This window comes from Emydura macquarii, unplaced genomic scaffold, assembly GCF_026122565.2.
Source record: "Emydura macquarii macquarii isolate MOO-44397 ecotype Brisbane River unplaced genomic scaffold, CSIRO-AGI_Emac_v2 contig_1253, whole genome shotgun sequence".
Classification (NCBI taxonomy): Eukaryota; Metazoa; Chordata; order Testudines; family Chelidae; genus Emydura; species Emydura macquarii.
The window spans coordinates 77,162,218-77,184,235 of NW_027131390.1; the positions used below are offsets into that span (position 1 = coordinate 77,162,218).

A 22,018-nucleotide genomic window follows, 5' to 3' on the forward strand; every position below is an offset into this window, starting at 1 on the left:
CAGAGGCTAGGAACACTTCAGAGCATGGTTTTGTATCCCTGCTTTTCCTGGCTAATAGCCATTGATGGACCTGTCCTCCATGAACTTATCTAGTTCTTTTTTGAACCCTGTTATAATTTTGGCCTTCACAACATCCTCTGGCAAAGAGTTCCAAAAGTTGACTGTGTGTTGTGTGAAGAAATACATCCTTTTGTTTGTTTTAAAGCTGCTGCCTATTAATTTCATTTGGTGATCCCGAGTTCTTGTGTTATGAGAAGGAATAAATAGCACTTCCTTCCTCACTCTGTCCACACCAGTCATGATTTTATAGACCTCTGTCATATCCCCCCTTAGTCGTCTCTTTTCCAAGCTGAAAAGTCCCAGTCTTATTAATCTCTCCTCATATGGAAGCTGTTCCATACCCCTAATCATTTTTGTTGCCCTTGTCTGTACCTTTTCCAATTCCAATATATCTTTTTTTTGAGATAGGGTGACCAGACCTGCTTTTTATAATAAGCTTTTTGTAAAGTAATAATATTTTGCATCTACTCTCACTCTCCTTCTCCCTGAGAAATTAAACAATCCTCAACCATACACTTATTCCGAGAAATATAAAACAAGAGATGCAACAACAATACAAAAGGCAAGAAAGGGGAGACTGCCCTAACAAATCCTTTGAGCCATAACAGTGCTTCTATTGCAAACTCCCTTAAAAAGATATTAAGTTAGAAAGAAAATTAATTCCTATGATCTGGTGTTTGTAACTGTACTGTACCGAAAAATCAGGAACAAAAACCTCCATTTCTATAGCCTTAGTTAGACGTTTATATTACATAGTCAGCTGCAGTAAGGATTCCTGAGACAAAAGTCTCATTTGAAATATTAAAAACAAAACACAAAGTGATGGTAATCCATTCTGCTCTTAATGGAACCTACCCAAAGAAAACTCAGTTCTCAACTATATTTTTGGAACAAGGTTGAGTCTCCACTTCCATCAAAATACCATTCTAAGAATCCTCCGCAAATCTGCATTCAAACACTTACATTTACCTTGGGCTCAGTCAGATAAATCCATTCCTGTAGACTGACCAGGCATCCATCCAAATTGTTAATCTTTGCATTCCCTGACTCATATTTTGTGTCAAGTCTGGAGGACAGCATTTTCTGTAGCCTCTCTGTTTTTGCATGGAGATTAGCCAACATCTCTTGAACTGAGCTGACCTAAGGTTATTGTGGAGAAACTAAATGAATTCTTTGCATCAGTCTTCACAACTATGGATGTGAGGAAGATTCTGACATCTGAGCAATTATTTTTAGGTGATAAATCTGAGAAACTGCCCCAGATTGAGGGGTCACTAAAGGAGGTTATGGAACAAATTGATGAATTAAACAGTAATAAGTCACCAGGACCAGGGGTATCTATCCAGGTTCTGAAGGAACTCAAATGTGAAATTGCAGAACTACTAACTGTGGTATGTAATCTATCATTTAAACTTCTGTGTCAGATGACTGGAGGATAGCTAATGGGATGCCAATTTTAAAAAAGGTTCTAGAGGAGATCCTGGCAATTACAGGCTGGTAAGTCTAACTTCAGTACCAGGCAAATTGGTTGAAACTATAGTAAAAAACAGACACATAGATTAATATGATTTGTTGGAGAAGAGTCAACATGGTTTTTGTAAAGGGAAATCATGCTTTATCAATTTACTAGAATTCTTTGAGGGGGTCAACAATCATGTGGACAAGGGTGATTCAATGGATATAGTGTACTTATATTTTCAGAAAGCATCTGACAAAGTCTCTGACCAAAAGTTCTTAAGCAAAGTAAAGTGGTCATGGGATAAGAGGGAAGATCCTCTCCTGGATCAGTAACTGGTTAAAAGATAGGAAACAAAGGATAGAAATAAATGGTCAGTTTTCAGAATATAAAGAGGTAAATAGTGATGTCCCCCAGGGGTCTGTACTGGAACCAGTATTTTTCAACATATTCATAAATGATCTGGAAAAAGGGGTAAACTGTGAGGTGGCAAAATTTGCAGATGATACAAAACTAGTCAATATAGTTAAGTCCAAGCAGACTGCAAAGAGTTACAAAGGGATCTAAAAAAACTGGGTGATTGGACAACAAAATGGCAGACAAAATTCAATGTTGATAAATGCAAAGTAATGCACATTGGAAAACATAAATCCCAATTATACATATAAAATGATGGGGTCTAGATTAGTTGTTACTGCTCAAGAAAGAGATCTTGGAGTCATGGTGGATAGTTCTCTGAAAACATTCACTCAATGTGCAGCGGCAGTCAAAAGGAAAGGGATAGATAATAAGACAGAAAATATCATATTGCCTCTTTATAAATCCATGGTATGCCCATATCTTGAATACTGCATGCAGATCTGGTCGCTCCATCTCAAAAAAGATATAGTGGAATTGGAAAAGGTACTGAAAAGGGCAACTACAATGAGTAATGGTATGGACAATCTTCCATATGAAGAGAGATTAATAAAAGATTAATTAATTTTCATCTTGGAAAAGAGATGACTAAAGGGAGATCTGATAGAAGTCAATAAAATCATCACTGGTGTGGAGAAAGTAAAAAAGGAAGTGTTATTTACTCCTCCTCATAACACAAAAACTAGGGGTCACTAAATGAAATTAATAGGCAGCAGGTTTAAAATGAACAAAAGGAAGTATTTCTTCACACAACGCACAGTCAACCTGTGGCACTCTTTGCCAGAGGATGTTGTGAAGGCCAAGACCATAACAAGGTTCAAAAAAGAACTAGATAAGTTCATGGAGGACAGGTCCATCAATGGCTATTAGCCAGGATAGGCAGGGATTGCTGTTTGCTAGAGGCTGGGAATAGCCAACAGGATGGATCACTTGATGATTACCTGTTCTATTCATTCCCTCTGAAGCACCTGGCATTGGCCACTGTTAGAAGACAGGATACTGGGCTAGACAGACCATTGGTCTGACCTGATACAGCCAATCTTATGTTTCATCACTCAGGCGCATATACAGTGAATCATCATAGCAATGGAAGACAGATAAGATCTATTTGATGGCCAAGTCCATTCCCCTCTAAGGGAAGGCTATAGCCTCCAATAGTTGATGTATCAGATTAAAGTGTCACTACAATTGATTCTGGCAAACAGGCATCAGCAAAAATTATTTCCCTAAGTAAGACAGTGCCTGAGGTGTGGTCTCTATGGTTCAGACTTAAAAGGAACAATTAATAATGGCCTGATTACAGTCAAAGCGGCAGGTGTTCAGCACTTCTGTACACCCAACCCAACCATTAGTGTCCAATTGAAATACATTTGGAAGAGGCAATACAAGACTACAGGGGAAAGCTAACTGGTCCACAAAGAACTAGGTTAGCCTCAGCTGCATCACCACATGATTGAAACTACACACAGTCTTGTGATAGGTTTGGTTGATCAAAGTCTCTGGGATGAGGAAAGAGTAAAACTCTCACCTTCTTCACTTGCAGTAAGTTTAGTATGAAAAGCAAAAGCACAGTCATAGCTGAGTTTCCTGCCAGAAGCATCCAAATTGATCAAAAGACAGATTTGGGTTGCAGCAGAGCAGTAGCAATGCTGTCCCCTTGTCACATTCATGTATCGCAGTCAGAATCCTGTTCAGCTACAAACAGCATGAACAAAGGATAGACTTAAGAGAATGTTGGTATTAGCTGAATGAGCAGTGACCATACCACCCACAATACTGTGACCTGGCTGCATCAGGTGCTACAAGACTCAAACGCAGGACCAAGGGGTTTGTAAGCAGGATCCTTAATCTTTGCTCAATGCTGCAAGGCCAGCCAGACAGGGACACTTCAGATGATACCCTGCAAACAGGCCACACCTGCTGACTCAGCAGGATCAGCTGACTAGCAGCCAACTGCTGATTTGTCATCTCCAAGCATACAGCTTCCTGTTCCTGCCAGACCCCCTGTCTGAGTCACTACTTGCTGCTGAGAAGACCCCTAAGACTAAGTGCCTGGTCCCTCGTCCTGGCCCCACTTATTGACTCCTCTTTCTTATCTGTTCCTGAGGCTTTCATATAGACGTGGAAGTGTTGTTTTTATCTCCTCCACTTCATAGCCAGGTTGCTAAATAAAGATAAAGGTGGGGGGAGCTTGCAACCCTCCACCTTATAGTTTAACTGCTTTTCTTTCAGTTTCTCGTTTGCGCTCTCACTGTGTCTCAGTGCTCTGTACCTTCTGTTGGTTCCTGATGGTCTGCAGATTGCAGTTTCTTGTTGGTGTGTAGTAGTTTGCACCATTTACTGATCCACTGTTCTCCTGACAAAAACAGACACTTCTTGCTTCCTGCAGAATGTGAGCACTGCTGACTCCATGTTGTGTTTTCTCATGCGGTCAGGCAGCCAACAGCGTTTTCCTTGTGGGTATACTGCAGCCTCCACACTTCAGGAACTCAGAATGAGACCCGGGATATAAAGTTTAAACCACAACTTTCTTTATTAGATACACAAGAGGATGACTTCTACAGACTTTGAGCATGTAGACCCTGAGGTGCCTGCATCATGTGAGAGGCCCTCTGGTAATTACACCTGACTAATTTTAAAGAGACCATACTATGATATACTATATACAGTGAATAGGACATCCATTTTACATCTCATCTTAGACACAGCATCATGAAGACAGATGCTACACTTTAACAGAGTGTCTGTCTCATTACTGATTTTCAGGAAGGAAGAGTGCCACATACTAAGTTACCAACATAAATTCCTGCAGCACAATGTCTACAGTGCAATTAAAAACCTGCAGCTGCCCCATTGCAGCTGACTTGGGCTTACGGGACTTGGGCTAAGGGGCTGTTTAATTGTATTGTAGACATCTGGGCTCAGGTTGGAGTCTGGGCTCTAGGATCCTGTGAGGTGGGAGGGTCCCAGAGCTCCGGCTGCACACTGAGCCCTGTGAGCCAGAATCAGCTTGCACAGACCAGCGGTGGGTGTCCAACTGCAGTGTAGACATGCCCTTGGTGTCCTTTGAGGGTCTCTTATCCAAGTAATGAAGTCTATGCTGAGCACAAAATCAGGAGGAAATGTGAAATCTTACAGATCTTGTGCAAGTAGAAAAGCACAAGGAGTGTGTTTGTAAGGGAGAACTAGTTTTACTTCCTGCAGAGTAACAACATTGTGTATTGGCTCTGATCCCACCAAAATCTGCCGAACAGTTGCTGGCAAGAGGAAGGGTTCTTAACGGCTAAAAGGATTTTTGCTGTCTAATGCCATGGATTAAACATTCAGTAAGACAAAGGAAAATACAGAAAAAACTGACTTTCCAAAAGGCATGCCTCTACCACATGTTGAAAAGCAGACCTGCCAGGTGGCCACACAGGTACAGCAAGGACAAAAAGTGCTCTGTAAAAAACAGTTCTTGAAGAGCTACAGACTGCAGACTCCCATGACCTTTCTGGGGAGAGATCTGAAATGACAAGAGTCAAAAAACTCAGCCTACTAGATAAGATAGTAGCAGCTTCTAAAAAAGGCTGGATGGCCTTGAGGAGAAAAATTAGTTTTTTGAGGGTTTTTTGTTTTTAAAAAAGAAGTGGAGAAAGCTTTCCATGCTAATGTGCATGGAAAATGTATCGTGATTTTTGGAATGATGTATTAAGCATTTAAAAGACCAAATTAGAAATAGCTGTATAATCATGGCAGCAAGAAAGTGAAAGAGTAATAGGTTTTCCTGAAAGTACTACTGTGGATTTGTTTAAATAAGAAAGGTGATGCTATCAATTTATGCAGCAAGATGTTACTGGGCACCTTATAACATCTGCAGCATTGCCACTTTGGGCAGTGCTGTGTAAGACCATGGAAGCAGAGCTGGACAAGTGCTTTCTAAACAGCGTCTTAATCCGCTCCAGGAGGGGTTGTAAATTGTAATGCACGCCAGCATGTCATGTGCTCGCTGGCCTGTATGGACGCTGCTGGTGCGCACCAGAAGTTCCTTAGTGTGTATTAATGCAGTTCTATTTCAAACAGTACTATATTAATGCATACTAGGGAAATTTTATTGTGTGCCAGCAGGGTACACGTGGGCCAGTTACTGCATAATACTGCTGGTGTGAATTAGAATTTACAACTCCTGCTGGTGGAGACTGAGGCACTGTGCAGACAAGCCCTGATTGTATTGGCAACCACTAGGGAAAACCAAAGTACTATAAGAAATACTGCTGATTCAGGAGACCACCCTCTTCCACATAAGTCAGCATGGAACTAAAATCCTGGATGGTGTTAGAGGCACTCGGTTACTGGAGCTACCATCTTTCAGGTAGCTCCTGTACATTTTGGTCATTAGAGATCTCATGACAATAATAGTTAGCTTTAGTCTTCTTGGCCAAATTGCAACGTGAGTAATGAGGACATTGTACCTTCCTAAGATCTCTCTGAAGTTTCTGAATCAAATTCTGAAGTTCCTAGGTAAAACTGTATGAAAGGGCAAATCCTTAGCCATTCATTCATTTCTATACAGTGCTCTTCTTGGACACCGTCTAGGTGCACTTCTAATAAAACACAAATATTAAATATCTGTTAATCTGATATAACCCCTGGACTCACTCCAACATCCCCTAATGGAAAGCCTAGGAAAGAAGGTGAGGGGGAAAGATTATATCCTGACACTATCATATAGGTAAGTGTCAGGAAGTAGATCTTAGATATTCCTGATTTGATCTGCATAAATATTATCCAAGGTAAATGTGTAGCTCTACAGCGATTGTAAAAACCATGTGTTTTCCTCCTTCCCCCACCAACAAGGCTTGAACTGTTATATTGAGAAAGGAAACCAGAAAAGGAACTCAAAACATTTTATAGAAGTCATTTAAATTGCTTAATTAGGATTGCAGAGAGGTAACACGGACATTTACAAGACTTGCAACGAACACCAATTACTATGTGAAATCCTGGGATCATAGTATTCCTGTTCTGTAAGTGAGTTTAAAAGCAATAAACAAAGCTGAAAAATACACAAGAAATGTTGAACCATGACTTCCAAATCTGATGTCTCATTAAAAGTGTTGCTGACGTCTAAACTCCCATTTCAGGAGTTTATCACTTTGAATGTTATATGGTTCACAATTTCTGCTCTCTGAAAGGGGATTTTATTAAGTCACTCAGCAACAAAAATGGATATAACTTCAGCTACATCATCCTAATTAAATCAGTTGCTTTGTCAAGGGAATATTGTATACAGTCTGAGAAAACTAATCACAGCTATGCTCAAATCAATAATGGGAAGCTGGAAGGAATTTTCACTACCAATTAGGAATGCTTGGCACAATTCGGTTAGACCCAAATCCTCTCCCCAGCATGCAGACTGAGTAAACAGGCTTTTGTGCAAGAGAATTCTACGTGAGTTGAGTGGGGATAGAATCCATCCTCCTGCCATCAGCTGCAGTAGCCTTCATGGCCACTACAGCATTGCTAAATAAGAGATAGGGAAGCAAGGAGGAAAGAAAGAGAGAGTGCATTAATCACAAATCTATTTAGTCACAGATTCACTGGTCCCAACCTGTTTGCCCAAAACTTCTTCATGCTAACATGGATGTAGTCTCTGTAGCATGAGGGAGGTAATAGATCCTTCTGGAGAGATCTTCCACCACTGTACAACAGAACTGCCTCAATTCCACAGCCTTTCATGCCTTGCAAAGGGTGGTGTCAGGCTTGAGGCCTTAATGCAGATTCAAGATTTGAGAGTGTTACTCTTGGGGGCAAAAATTATTAATGCACATTTTAAACAAAAGGCTATCTTCTCACCATCTACTGTATTTTGAGAGTGATAAATAAGATTTGATGGAGCCAATTCTGTCTTTATGCTCCAATGGCAATATGATAGCAGTTTGCACCTTCAACATGCTATGCAAATCTTAGCTAATTAACCCTCCGGCACCCAAATGAGATCTGAGAGGTGTTTTTAGGATGTTATATTGTAATTTCAGTTACTCTGTCATTTTCTGACTCCCAGAACATTGACAATAAAGTTGGGCTTGGAGTTCTCTTTCAAAAAACTTTGCTTAGCTTGTTCACCAGACGAATTATTTTTAGCATTTATTTCACGTGTGCACACACGAGAAGAAAAGAAGAAAAAAGTCAACAGATTTAAAACTCCAACAATCAAGTGAATTTTCATTCCTTTATTCCCCATCTTTCTGTTTGAATAAATATTTTAAAATTAAAAAATAAAACAACCAAAAATTTTGTAAAATGGCATTAAATGTCCTTAGTGAGGTGGGATAATGTTTTAGTTGGTAGCTCTGAGTGCTCAGGTTCTGTTAAACTCTAATCCTGTTTCTTCCGAAGACAAATGCACACAAAAGGTCAAAGAAAAAAGAGAGATTAACATTTTAGGAGATAGTCATGGAAACTGTGATATTGATGGGTTCTGTCTCCTCATCTTGTCTGGTCAGATTATGTTTCAGAAGCAGAAAAAAGAAGGTCCAACTGTGGTTTAATAAATCCCTGCATCCCAGTGTCTGATATGGTTTTAAAAAAAAATACTCCAATATAATTTCTCAGATGACCATCACATTTTGGTGACTCTTTGACTGCTGTAAAACACTAAAGGATGATCTAGCAGGAAAATCAAGATTATTTACATCACACAACTACATCAGCTGTCTATCAAATATTAGAACATCTTCAAAGTCCTATTATAGATCTTCAAAGCTCTCAATAGGCTGAGACTGAGCTATCTCAAAGACTGACTCTTCATTTGTGACCATGGTCTCCAAAAACAGTCTCTGTCCTCTGGGAACATGAATTTCTCAATGGACAGAGCAAGACTAGTGGGTGGCCACAACTATGGGCCACCTTTCTGAAGGATCTAGAGAGGACAATTAACTTGACATTTAAGAAAATGCAAGACATACCCTTTCTATAACACACCCATGTGCCCAGACATACATATACCAGTCTTGTGATTCCCCTCAAAAGAAACCCAAATACTGCTTTTCCTGTGGGGAAGAGAGCCGGAAAGATTAGCAGAAGGATAAGAAGAGAGAAATTAAATTCTAATGAAACCTATCAGGGTCTGGACAGAGTGAGAAGCAGAAAATCAGGTCTTTGTGTAGACTACTCACACAGTTTTGTAAAGTGCTTAGATATCCCAGTGATGAATACAGCATAACAACATAGATAGAAACAAAATGAAAAATTAGCCCATTCCTAGCCCATTTATAGATTAACCGGTACAGGGGAATTGTGAGAGATGTGGCGCCATTGTCCTCTAAGATCTCAATCTGTCCTAGCCCTGGTTGGTAGATTGAATGTTCTCTCTATTTGATGGCAGTTTCATAGCCCCTGTGAAATGCATTGACTTGATCCAGTATCTTGCAGACATCACAAATCACCACAATTGGCCTGAAATGACGTTTTTGGCAGTCTCAGCAGAGGCAAAGGACTAACAAGGACTTCACCATACGCATGGGGCCAGCCCAAGTCCACTTTTGTTTGAACATGTGCAGATGACATGTAGAAATAAGGCAAGTGGTTAGGGGCCAGAGTTATTTCTTGTTCAGAACTAGGTAACAGTCACATCAGTGTGTCATTTGAGGGTAGAGGTACATCTTTCACATGTGCTCAAGCCAGTTACTTACTCAAATTAACAAGCCTTGGAACAATGTAAATGGGCCTTTGACCTCCCTGTGAGCCAATTTCCTATTCTGTAAAATGTGGATAATAATTAGATTCAGTCACTGTTGATGGGAGAAAAAAAGCCACTAAAATTTGTTTAGATTTCCTCCCTCCATGCATGCAAATACTAATTTAAAAAGTTAATAATTCTGTTGATAGCCGTGAGAGATCTGCTGTGAGTCTAAGGTAGTTTATGGCTTTTAGTTTGTAGCTCAGTCTCACAGACCCTAATTAAAAATACAATTCAGCTCTTTCTATAGAAAGTCTGTTTGTCACTTGATTTATAGCATCTAGAGGACAGCATCTGAATATAAAAGGTGTCTGTCTTTTTTCTAATTGGTATACATACACCACTTTTTAATTGTTCAATACTTCATATCATTCATATAATGAACTATATAAAATGCTTCAATAAATATATACACATTTAGCATGAACAAAAGCCTTTCTATTAAGTTCAATTTATTTTCAACTGTAATGTTTATTTCAGCAGAAGACATATGTCTTATAAATATTATAAATCTTATATATTTTAATATGTTCCAAGCAGCAGTGAAATTGTCATCCATAATTCCAGAATTATGTTTATCAGGAATGGCAGGGAGAGAACACTGAAGTTTGGTAAAAGTCTTAGGAATATAGATGTTAAAATAACTATCTCCTTCCTCCATTAAGAAAGAACTGGGAACTCATTCCTTGCCTTTGAAAAAGCAGAACAGAAAAAATTTGGCTCCCCCCTTTCCCTTAGTATTAAGACCTATCATCAATACCACCGTTGCCTATTAAAGGGAAAATATCAAGAGAAAAATAGCTACTGGCCTTCCTTACCTGTGTTATTAATAAGAGCTTAGTTTTATCAGACTGACTTTAAATATTTAGTTGCCTTTTCATCACTTATGCTGCTTGTTTATTTAATTTATCTTCAATAATTAAGATAGATTAGGCCTGATCTATGTTTAAGAGTTTTACTGGCATAGCTACGTCAGTTAGGGTTGTGATTTTTTTTTAAAATGATCATATCAATGCCAGTATAAAACCAGTGTAGAAGTTTATATCAGTATAGTTTATGCCGGTCAAAGGACTTATATAATGATATGACTGTGTCCACACTAGAGGGCTTTGCCTGTGTAACTATTCTGGTAAAACCCACTACCGTGGATGAAGTTATATCCATATATGAGCACTTATACTGGTATAGTTTAGACCTATACCTAAAAATTAGATCAATGTAGTTACATTGCTTGGAGCTGTGAAAAATTTCACACCATATACAACCTAGTTAGGTTGACCTAAACCCCACCGTAGAGATAAGTAGCTTGACAGAAGAATTCTGTGAGTTATAAGTAGCAGAGTAGCAGTTTCTGACCTTCTTCTTCTGGATAGATTTCATTGTTTTAGAGCTTTACTGGTCTTATTATATCTATAGCAATGTTAAAATCTGTCCGGAACCCAAAACTCTCTTTAAATTATTATTGTTTCAATAGATTTTACATTTGGGGAAGGAAATAGTTAATGAAACCCCGCATAGTGGAATTCTCAACTCTAAATTAGACTCCCAGGCTCCCTATACAATGCATAGAGAGAGTTACGTGCCCAAAACAGGGCTTCACAAAAGCCAGCATGCTGAGTGGGGAGCAACCTAAGCTAGCCTACAGGAAATGCTGATGAGACAGGTGTATTTAAGCCCACCCCTTCATGGGAGTCGGGTGCCTAACTCTAGGCACAAGGGAGGTGCCCATCTCTGCTTGACATTCACAGCCATGAATCTTCTCCTAGCGTTAGGTGCCTAAACCAGATTAGTTTTTCTTATACCCTATCCGTATCTAAGGGTTAGAGCACTCACCCTGGACATGGGAGATCTGCGTTCAAATCCCCACTTGGCCAGATGTGGAGAAGAGATTTGAACTTGGACCTCCTACCTCTCAGCAGAGAGCTCTAACCATTGACTATGAGCCTATGGCGTATCCTGAGGCTAGAAATATCTCACTGAAGCTGTTCTGTTGTGTATAAATAATTAAACACTCATTAGAGCACAAGGACTGGATCCTGGCTTTTCCCTCAGGAGTGCCCCAACCATTGGGACAGAGAGTTATTCTCCCTTTCTCTGTCCCAATGAATATTGAATTATTTATATATAGCAGCACTGCTTCCACAGGAGAGATTGCAAGCGCTCCACCCCAGAATACCCTCAGCCTAGTGGTCTCAGAAGAAGTGGGAGACCTAAATTCAAGTCCCTGCTCCACATCAGGCAAAGTGTAGATTTGAATCTGGGTCTCCTACATCCTAGCTCAGTGGGTTACCCACTTCACTAAAGCTTACGAGAGCAACCCCACTTGCATCTTTTGTGAGGGTTTAGATGTACTCTGCGCCTACCCATCACCAGGCCCCAAAGGCAAAACAGGTAGGAAAATACCTCATTTGTGAATTTTATTGGGTTTTAGGGGTCTGATTTAGGTGCCAAGCTGCTGGATGGTGTCAGGATTTAAATAGCTGCATGCATGCCCAGCTACTGAAATTTAGACACCTCAGGGACATTAAGCTTAGAAATGTAGGTGTCTATGGACTCGGCACATACAAGATTAGAGCAGCAGCTGAGTGAGGGTTTTGTGAATGTCCATGGTATGTAAATATTGGACTTAGGCAGCTAAACTAGCAGTTAGGCAACTAAGTCCACTAGTGAGTCCCATTCAGAGAGACCAAGGCCCAGATCCTCACAGGTAGTTAGGTGCCTCACTCCCACCTAAATCTTAGGGAATCTAGATTCCCATGGATTTTCATTAAAGCGACATTTTCAAGTCATTTTAGTTACAAAAGGAACCTCTATCCCTTTGAGGGTGTGGGCCTAAATGAGTTGGCCAAGGTCACACAGGAAGTCTGTGGCAGAGCAGGGAATTGAACTCAGATCTTTCAAGTTTAAGCACTACTCTAACCACTGGTTCAGCATTACCCTCTACCTTGTTGCTACGGCAAAGCAAACGTACATTGCCTGTGTAAGTACTGTAGTGACATTTACAGCCCGCCATAGGTTACCTAGATGGGCAACTTCTGCTCCTAATGTGATTTATTAAATCCCAATTCTGCTCCTAATCCCACCTGAATCTTATGGGACCCTAACAACAGAAACCATATAAATCAGTTGGGTGGGAGCTCTTTCTTTTCATATGTCAAGGCTGATCTTCAATGCTGATTCAGAATTGATCATAGGTGGCATTAAGCACTCTCAGCTCAACTAAGCACCTTCCCCAAAGGAAGCCCCTGGGAATTGGTCATGCTCAGCACCTTGCAGCATCAGGTCCCCTCCTAGTCAAGACAGGTGGTCTCCTTAACCCTACATCAGTCCCTTAAGAACATTCTTCCCACTTTCAGGATGACCTATATGGAGAAGCTCTTACTACCTAGAAGACAGGGCAGCCTGCCCTGGAAGATGAGACTCTGAGTTGTTTATAGATGTTGATTTTAGGCTGAGGATACTGTTAAATTATATGAGGGGAAATCTGGCCCGTGCTGCTGGCCTGTAGTACTTTTTATTTGTGACTCGCTACAATCTGAAAGTGAAGCCAGAAATAATGGAAAAGAATTTTTATTTCCATATTTGGACTCCCAGAGAGCACGCATGCCCAGCATTGACCCCTGATCTTCCACTAAGTAATTCAGCAATCCTAAAAATCATCACAAAATAATCTTTTGATATATAATGATATAAATGTATTCAGGAGTTTTTATAGCTGTATCTTTCATTTGTGGTTTTCTCCTATAATCATAAATTATGTAGGTGGCATATGCACACATAATTATAACAATTTAAATGATTTCCAACTTATAGGTCTCAAACAATAAAAATATAATAATTAAAAATACATTCCATTTTTAATCCAGAGATCTCAACTCACTTAACAAACATTGATCCCTTAACTTCTCTGTGCGTCAGTTTCCCATTTGTAAAATGGGCATAAGAACACCTCCCAACAAGAGTGTTACAAGTATAAATCAATTAAATTTTGGGGGTGTTCAGCTACTACAGTTATGGGGGCCTATCAGTAGAGTTCCTTCCCCAGGCCTTTCTCTAGACTCCAGACAGGGTGATCCCCCACCATCCAGGCCACTGCTCTGTAGTTCTAGGTGTTTTTCCCAGTTCCAATCCAAAGATGCTCAGCCCTCCAACTGGGCCCCAGGTAGTCCCAGAAAGAGTGGACTTACCATGAAGGGAACAAAAGAGGAATTAACACAAAGGACATCATGCTGTTTAGAGTGGCTTACAGATGTGAGTGCCTACCTCAGGACACGCTGTCAGTGAACAGGGCTGACACCTCAAGTTAATGGTGTGTTCTAGAATTAGATTTCACCAAGCCAGTGACTAATGTGAACTCCTGGATCACTATACCAGTCTTACCACAGAGTCACAGACAGTTCCCTCAGACTCTCCAGTCTATCTTGCTACCCACACAAACAGGACTTTGTGATAAATGGTCACTTACACCAAAGATCACATCACATCAGTTTGCTCCCAGTCCCAAGAGACCAGTCACTTACCCCTAATCAACTGGTACTCCAGATCTTACACCAAAGACAATGCTGGTAGCCAATTCTATAGTAAACCATTACCTCAATTACTTCCTCGCCATCTTATCTCAGCAGACTAAAACTGCATTCACTCCTCATTCATACTTACTAAAAATCATTACATTCTTATCCCATTACATTGGTACATTATCTTATACTTACTTATTAACATAATAAAATCCTTATACCTACACCAATTCTATTAATACCAATTTTACTAAAAGAAAATAAAAGAAATCTTATTCACCCTCTCATTGCCCCATGATTTACACATCAGCCACATTCCTGATACGCACTGGGCACTTTACTTTACTTGTAAATTATCATAATTAGATTTCAGGATGTTCCCAAACATTCATACGTAGACTTTCACAAACAGGGCCCCAATGTGTCATAAATGTTAAATCACAAAATGTTTAGGCAGGATGTTTCCACTCATATGTTTAAGCAGTCAATTATCATAGTGGAGCCTGGGGTGACATGAACAAACAATCAATTTGTCCGGAATGTGCCTAGTTTTATTTTTCTCAGTGTTAGGATTAACCCTTTAAGCTTCAAATATGTATCCATGGTCCGGGCCTACATCACAGTGCTGGGGCCTACAAAAGGACATGGTGACACAAGCCTATTCCATACTAAAAAGTTAGGTCAACCCTGATATGTCGCTCAGGGATGTGAAAAATCCACACCCCTAAGCAATCTACTTAAGCTGACCTAATTCCCAGTGTAGACAGCGCTAGATTGATGGAAGAATATTCATCCGTTGACCAAGCTACTGCCTTTCAGAAAGGTAGATTACCTACACCAGTGGGAGGACCCCTCCCCTCAGCGAGGGTAGTGTCTACACTGAGTGCTACAGCAGCACCACTGTAGCATTTCAAGTGTTGACAAGCCCTTAGCTACCCTAGTTAGGCTTCCTTTTGAACAGGATTGGAAAATGCTACCAGTGGTGCTTGGAGCTTGCGCCATTGATTCCTGTGTTGTACCTGTTTTGTAGATAACTGGAGGGCAACAGGCCTAAACTTGGTCATGGGGACCTCTTATTCTGAGTGCCCAATTTGAGACACCTGGGCTCAGATTCTCAAATCTATTTAGAAACCTAACTATCTTTGAGAATCTGGGCCTTGGTGCTTCTTTACAGAGCTGTTGAGCATGGGAGTTGCAGGTGCTCAGCAGCTCTGAAAATTAGACCCTAGATGACTCAAGATAGGTATTAAAAAACTGAAGTCACCCAAAATGAGACCCTGTTTTTCAAAATGTTGGCCTTCGTGTCTAAGACTGTTCGACATCATTCACAAGAACTAAAGTCACTAGTTTAAAAAAAAAAAATCATGTATTGGTGCTTGTGATTCAACCTACTGAAAATAGCAGGAAGCTGAGTTTCTATCCCAAGGCCCATATGAATATGGGACACTGTGGAGAAGGGAAAGAATTAAAGACTAATTTGAATGTTTGTGTAACAAACCACAGGTTTGTGCATACTGATACCACAGTCCTCAACAGTGATTGAACCTGGAATCTCTGGTACCAAGAACACAAAAGCCTATTGTTTGAGCTAAAGGAATTCATTCATTAAATGCCATGGTAGAAAGTTCTTATCCCACTGGGATATAGCAAAAGACACGTACTAAGGCCCTGATCCTGCAGTGAGCTTTAGCCTACAAATAAGACCCCTAAGCAAAGGAAATCCCCAGCTGTAAGGATTCTTCGTGCCACTGGAATCAGACTTCCATGGCCGAGATAGTGGGGCTGCCCCTGTGCAACGGCTTTCTCACTTAAAAATTTCCTGCACAAGTTTTCTCACAAATCTTATCCCATTAACATCATTTTATCAAATCTCATTATCATGAACATCATATTATCAATCCAAGTCCTGTGGAGATGAGGGTGTGGCGAAGCAACAGGTGGAGACGACCACTGGCAATCACAGGTACAATCCTGCACGTAGGTGGCCTTGGGACTAGTGGTCCTTCAGCTCCATCCTTGGGGCAGTGGAGAAGTTCGGCAGCATCCTAGGTGACTAAGCGGCCCTTTTTAGGATAGCACTACTCACCCTTTTTAAGGGAGGAGGCTAGAAAAGGTGCCATAAACATTGTCTGCCTTGTAACATCTGGCCGGACTACCACAGCTGGCAGATTCTACAGCAGTAGAAAAACAATCCAAAAAGAAAAAAGAAAAAACTCATTCTAGGAGCAAGGACCATCCACATTCCTATGGATGGAGATGATGCATGAAGGCCTGAGGGAAAAGCAGCTTGTCTCCAAAGAACTTGCACGCTACAATATTGATATTGTAGCACTGAATGAAACTAGGCTGGCCGGAGAAGGTTCCATCAGTGAGCTAATGTCTCACTGAAGGCAGTAGGATAATTCATATCAGAGTCTGATTTACCATAACTTATTTAGGTTTCCAATAACAATATTTTTTTACTTTCAATTATACAACTAATGGATCAGAATTAACAGCCATATTCTATGAGTCCTTACAAAAATATAATACTAATGTTACTTCCCACTTTGGCACGTGTAAAATAGGGATTAGAACAAAGTTGATTAATCAAAAGGCAAGAATACCAAACATGAAGGATGGGATTTTCAAAAGTGGTAAGTGTTGGCCTAATTCTTTCCCTGTTGTAGTCTATAAGGGTTGTATCATGGCATGTCAAGTACTGACAAAGACTTATTCTCATCATAATCAATACGAAAGGCCAAAACAAGTTTCGAAAAACACAAAATCAGCCTGAACCTTCACCTGTACCTTTCTTCAGATCACATAAATCTGTAGTTCCAAATGAGCTCCTCGGCTCCCTTCCTGGCACTTCCCATTTTTGCCGTTATGTTGGCAGGGCCTCTTCCTCTTTAAATATCAGAAGGATCTTCTGGGAGAAGAGTCTCCTTTCACCCTATAACTAGTTAGCAATGTCTTCAGTGCTGTATGGTCCCGCTCCTATGCATCCCCAGGGGGAGACCTCCTTAACAAAGGCAGCGGGTCAAGTAGCACAGTCCAACAATTTCAAAGCCTCGCTGTTGCTCACTTTCATATTTGACCTGATTTTGGAGCTCCTCCTTGAGTTATACCCCTGTATGCATGGCACACCTCTGAGAAGTTTTAGAGTGTGTAAGATCCCTGCCCTAAAAGGCTTTTCCCATGAAAGCTGCTAATCTCATAAAATGGCAGGGCCCTTATGAGCTCTAGATTTCTACAGATAGATCATGCACCTTGAGAAGAAAGTGTCCCATAATATCATCAGATAAAACTGAGCATTGTTTCAGAAGATATAGTGATCCTATCAGCAGCAGCACAAGAATGTATAATGTTTTGTTTTGTTTTTTTAAATTTGAGTCGAGATGGGGGAGTTGGCTGTTCTCCACTGAGTAGCAAGTAACTCATTTTTTCTGTGCTGACTGATTACTCTATAACATTGAGGTCTTATTCTTCTTTTTCAGGCTATTGCTGGCAGAAAGGTTTCTTTACTAAACAAGAAGTTGTGCTGTCTTGGCATTAGCCTGAATATTGTGGTATTAGCATGACAATTTTATACTTCCTCTTCCAATTTTTGCTAACCTTTAATTTTGTTGAAGATAATTTCTAATGTGTATGTATTACATTTCTTTAAAAAGTCAATTAAGAGAGGAAATTCGAGCATCAGTCCAATGCAAAAATATACAGTGTTACTTTTCCGTACTGCAGAAAGGGTATCCATCTTGAGCCTAATTGGCATGTATAAGGATGAGAGAAGAAACCTTCAATGCACAAATATGATTCCATATTTACGAAGTGTAGGTATAATTTGTGCTAGAATTCAGATGCCAGAATTAGGGGTCCCTCTTTCATTCAGCATTCAGATTTCCTAACAGAATTTTGTGACAAAGAAATAACAACAATTAACTAAACTGTTTCCCTACATAAGCTAAACAGAAATGTTCACATTTTTTTACTTGGTCCAATTTTCTTTTCCTGTTTTCTACCACTATTGTTTTAACCTTTGCTACCTTATATTTCATAGTACTAGTAGAAACTAATATTCTCTTATCTTTAGTTCTCATCGGAATAGACATATTGACCCTGAAACTCTCCCCACCCAGATAAAATTTTTCAATTTTAGTTTGAATAACCTTCAAAAATCTTTCAGTCATAGCTGCAATAACTAAAATTAACCCCCCCCCCCCCTCAAACAACAACCTTGGAAAGTATATATTGTTTTTTAACATCTGTAAATCTGAAACCATCTGGTATGCACAAGTCTTTTAGGGCCAAGAATGGCCATGAGGGCAGGATTGGGCCTGAATTTTGTGGAATTATTTAATAACTGATGAACATTTCTACTAGTGCTGTGAAAAGTACAACAAAGAGAAAAAAAGAATTAAAATCCATATTGTTGACCTCACAAGCAGCAGAGTTCTGTAACTCACACAGTGTCTTTGCTTTCTACAGCCATCTCCGTTCTTGTATAATAAAAAACACAGTGAAAAAGGCTTATACAACTAACTTCTCTAGAGCAACGAAATCATTTAAAAAATCTCTTCAGTGCCAATCTAAATTCTGTACAACCAAGGAAAGATCTCTCTGCACTGCACAGAAACCTGCAAGTTCATTGGCAATACAGACCGAGTTCATACACTAGTGTAACATGACACAGTTCCATTCACCTCAGTGGAACTTACATCAGCAGTGAATTTGGCCCTTCGTTTGTTAAGGTACAAAGGCCCAAGTTCTGCAAAGATAAATAAATGCATGTACTTAAATTTAAGAACATGAATAATTCACCACTTGATGTTAAGCCTATGTGCATGTCTTCAGGGGTTAACAGACACTATGTATCTCCTTGCAAACCCCATGGAGCCCCAGTGACTTCAATGGGATTCCCCACAAACACCACGATTAATCTATAATCAGCCTTTTTTTCATCTGCGGACCCCTACCAATTTTCAAATAGAAGTTTCTGACCCTTTTGGAAATCTTAAATATAGTCTGCGGATCCCCAGGGGTCCATGGACCCCAGGTTGAAAACCACTGATCTAATGGATTCTCTTGCTGGATTGGGGCCTAGGCATTTAAAACGAGCCATTGACATCCTTGTGATGACCTCACCTCACTTTCGATATCATTGACTGAGCTACCCAGATGATCAACAGCCGGACTAAGAAAGATTTCAAACGTTTGGAAATGTCCACAGAGTGAGTGAAGAACTGTACAAAAAAAGGAAGGATCAGAGCAAGGGATGCAGAAGGCCATAAGCCTCCTAAAAGTTAGCACCACTTTTTTTTTTTTTAAATGAGCCCTAATCACACACACACACACATACACACACGGATTCACCCTCTTTGGTAGGCTTTCTACAAGACAGACTGCTGCTGGAGGAGAGTCTCATTAACATGGCAGCGTCAGCCCCAACTTCAAGCCGTGCAAAGGGATGCCAGACACCACAGCAGCGGGGGCCCGAGGTGGTAGAGGGAGGAGGGGGGGAGCTACACATACAAGAAGGCGGAGATACATCTCCGCCCCGTCCCCCGAGGCAGGTGCGTGCCCGCCCAGCTGGCTGCGAGCGGGTCCCCTGCAGCGCCAGCTCCCCCTTCCCCCGCACGCAGCTCGGTGGCGTTCACGGCTCGCCTCGCATAGGCTAGCGGGCGAGCGGGCGGCGGCGCGCGAGGGACCATGCCCGGGGCTGTCTGGTGCAGCCGCCGCAGCTCCCCGCCCCGCTGCCTCCTTCTCCTCCCCGTCGGTGCCTTGCTGCCTCCTCCCCCCGCCGTGCGGCTGGCGGTGGCGGCTCGCAGGGAGGGACTGGGAGTGTGAGCGAGCGAGCGCGCGGGGGTTAAAGGTGCCGCTGCAAGGGAAGTTTGCAGAAGGTCGCGCGGTGTCTGTGCGCGCCGGCAGCATCATGGCGGAGCCGAGCGACTCGCCTGTCCACCTCCAGCAGCCCCCACCGGCGGCCGCTCCCGCCGCCTGGCCCATCTGCAGGGACGCCTACGAGCTGCAGGAGGTTATCGGTCAGTGGGGCGAGGGGCCGCGCGGCCGGGCAGGGGTGGAGGGAGCTGGGCTGAGCCGGGGAGCAGGCAGGCAGGCAGAGGGGGATGCGCCGGCAGCCGGGCCTACCGGCGTTTTGCTCTGTCTCCGCAGGCTTGGCGGCTCTCTCTCGTCTCTGCTCACTGCGGCGGGGGCGCCCGGCATTGCAGCGGCTGCAAACTTTATGTCCGAGGCGCCGCCGGCTGGGGCTCGCTGCCCCGCTGTCCCCACGCGCGGGGGCGAGGGAGGGGGCCTGGGCGCGCGGCTGCCCGGCTCTCCGGTACCCACGCGCGCGGCTGCCCGGCTCTCCCATCCCCACGCGCGGGGTGGGGGTGGGTGGCTCCGGGTGGGAGCGCAGTGGCAGCTGCCCCAGCCCTTCTGCGGGCCAGGGCCGTGCGGGGTGGGGATCAGCCCCTCAGCATCTTTGCCCTCTCCGCTATTTGCCACTCGTGAGCCGGGAGTTGTGAGGGACCATTGGCCTTTCCTCCTCCCTGTTCTAACGGTGTACCGTGTGTCTTGTTCTTTGATCCGTTCAGATTAGTCCGCATCTTGCCGGTGGTTATCAGGAGGGTAAATCTCCCCACCGGCGCTCGTGCTGATTTCCTTTTTGAAAACCTTCATTTCCTCTTGTTTTCTCTGCATCGCTTTAATTTTGTTCCCATCTCTTCCTCTTACCCTCATTATGGCTTAATTTCATTGGTGCAAACCTTCCCGTTTCAGTTTAAGGTTTAACACCCTTCTCCCAGACACAGGCAGTGTGTGCTGTGTTTGTGCATGTAACCATTAATTGCCATCAAAATGTGGCTGGTTTAGTTTTCCTCCCATCTGTGTGGATCAGATCATCATGAATCTTGCAAGATGAAAAGACAACTTATGGTAACAGTAGGTATAATAGAAGGTTTTACTCTTTTCTGATCTGGATACTATTTATTGCTAGTGAATCAGTTAACCAATACTCACTCTTAAAACAAACAAACAAAAAACCTGCAGAAACTGAAGGCCAGGTCCAAGATTGCAATTGCTATTTCTTGATATTTAGGAAAATGAATTCTTGCCTCAAAAATTCCTGCAGATTTGCTTTGTGTTGCTCTTGTAATTAGTGGTACTTTTAATATTGAGCACCAATTGCTGATTACTGTGACAGATGATATTTTTAACCTGAGTTGTAAATCATTTACATTCAGCTTTTGTTTCTGAGGCTGTTTAGTTTCTATAATCTGAAACTAAGTGTTGCCAAGGAGAAATAATTTACCTTGTTCACTCCCAAATTTTACCAGGCTTTTGTTTTACTCATATTGTCTCTCCTTTTATTCCCTGTTGCTCCACTTGAGCTGCACTAAAATGACTGAAGAAGGTTGAGGCCTGGTCTACTGACATAGCTATGCCAGCAAAACTTTTACATGTGGGGTTTGTAGGGGGGAATCGGTCTCCTAACTGTGGCATAGATATGCTGCTGAAAACCCTAGTGTGAATGCAGTAATATCAGCAAAAAAGGCCTGTTGCCAGTACAGCTTATTCCAATTCAGGGAGCTGGAATAAGCTATACCAGAAAGAGAGTTGTTTTGCTGGTATAAGATACATCCCCAGTAGGTGGGTTTGCTGGTAAACTATACCCACAATCCTTTCTGCTGCAGAAAAGGCCTGAGAAGGTGTTAAACTAATCCTTACCTGCTGTTGCAATGGGAGTCTGTAGCATATTTCTTATTTAGATACTGGTTGTCTTCTATTGGTACAGTTGTAGAGTGGCTGAAGATTAGGGCTTGTAAGTGTGTGTGTGAGGGGAAGGAGACAGTGTTTACTTCTCAGAAAAGC

The 22,018-nt window shown here is 41.8% G+C and overlaps 1 protein-coding gene across 3 annotated transcripts in view; it reads left to right on the forward strand.

The window, feature by feature from the left end:
• Positions 1-19,848: 19,848 nt before the first annotated feature.
• STK39 (serine/threonine kinase 39) overlaps positions 19,849-22,018 on the forward strand; it is a 158,257-nt gene continuing 156,087 nt past the window's right edge. For 2 of the 3 annotated variants that reach the window (XM_067549301.1, XM_067549302.1), the window contains exon 1: positions 19,849-20,190. In XM_067549301.1, coding sequence (XP_067405402.1) covers positions 20,082-20,190 — 109 coding nt within the window. In that variant the 5' untranslated portion in view covers positions 19,849-20,081. Of the gene's footprint in view, positions 20,191-20,795; positions 21,093-22,018 lie in introns of those variants that run through there. The other variant, XM_067549303.1, reaches the window with a different exon arrangement.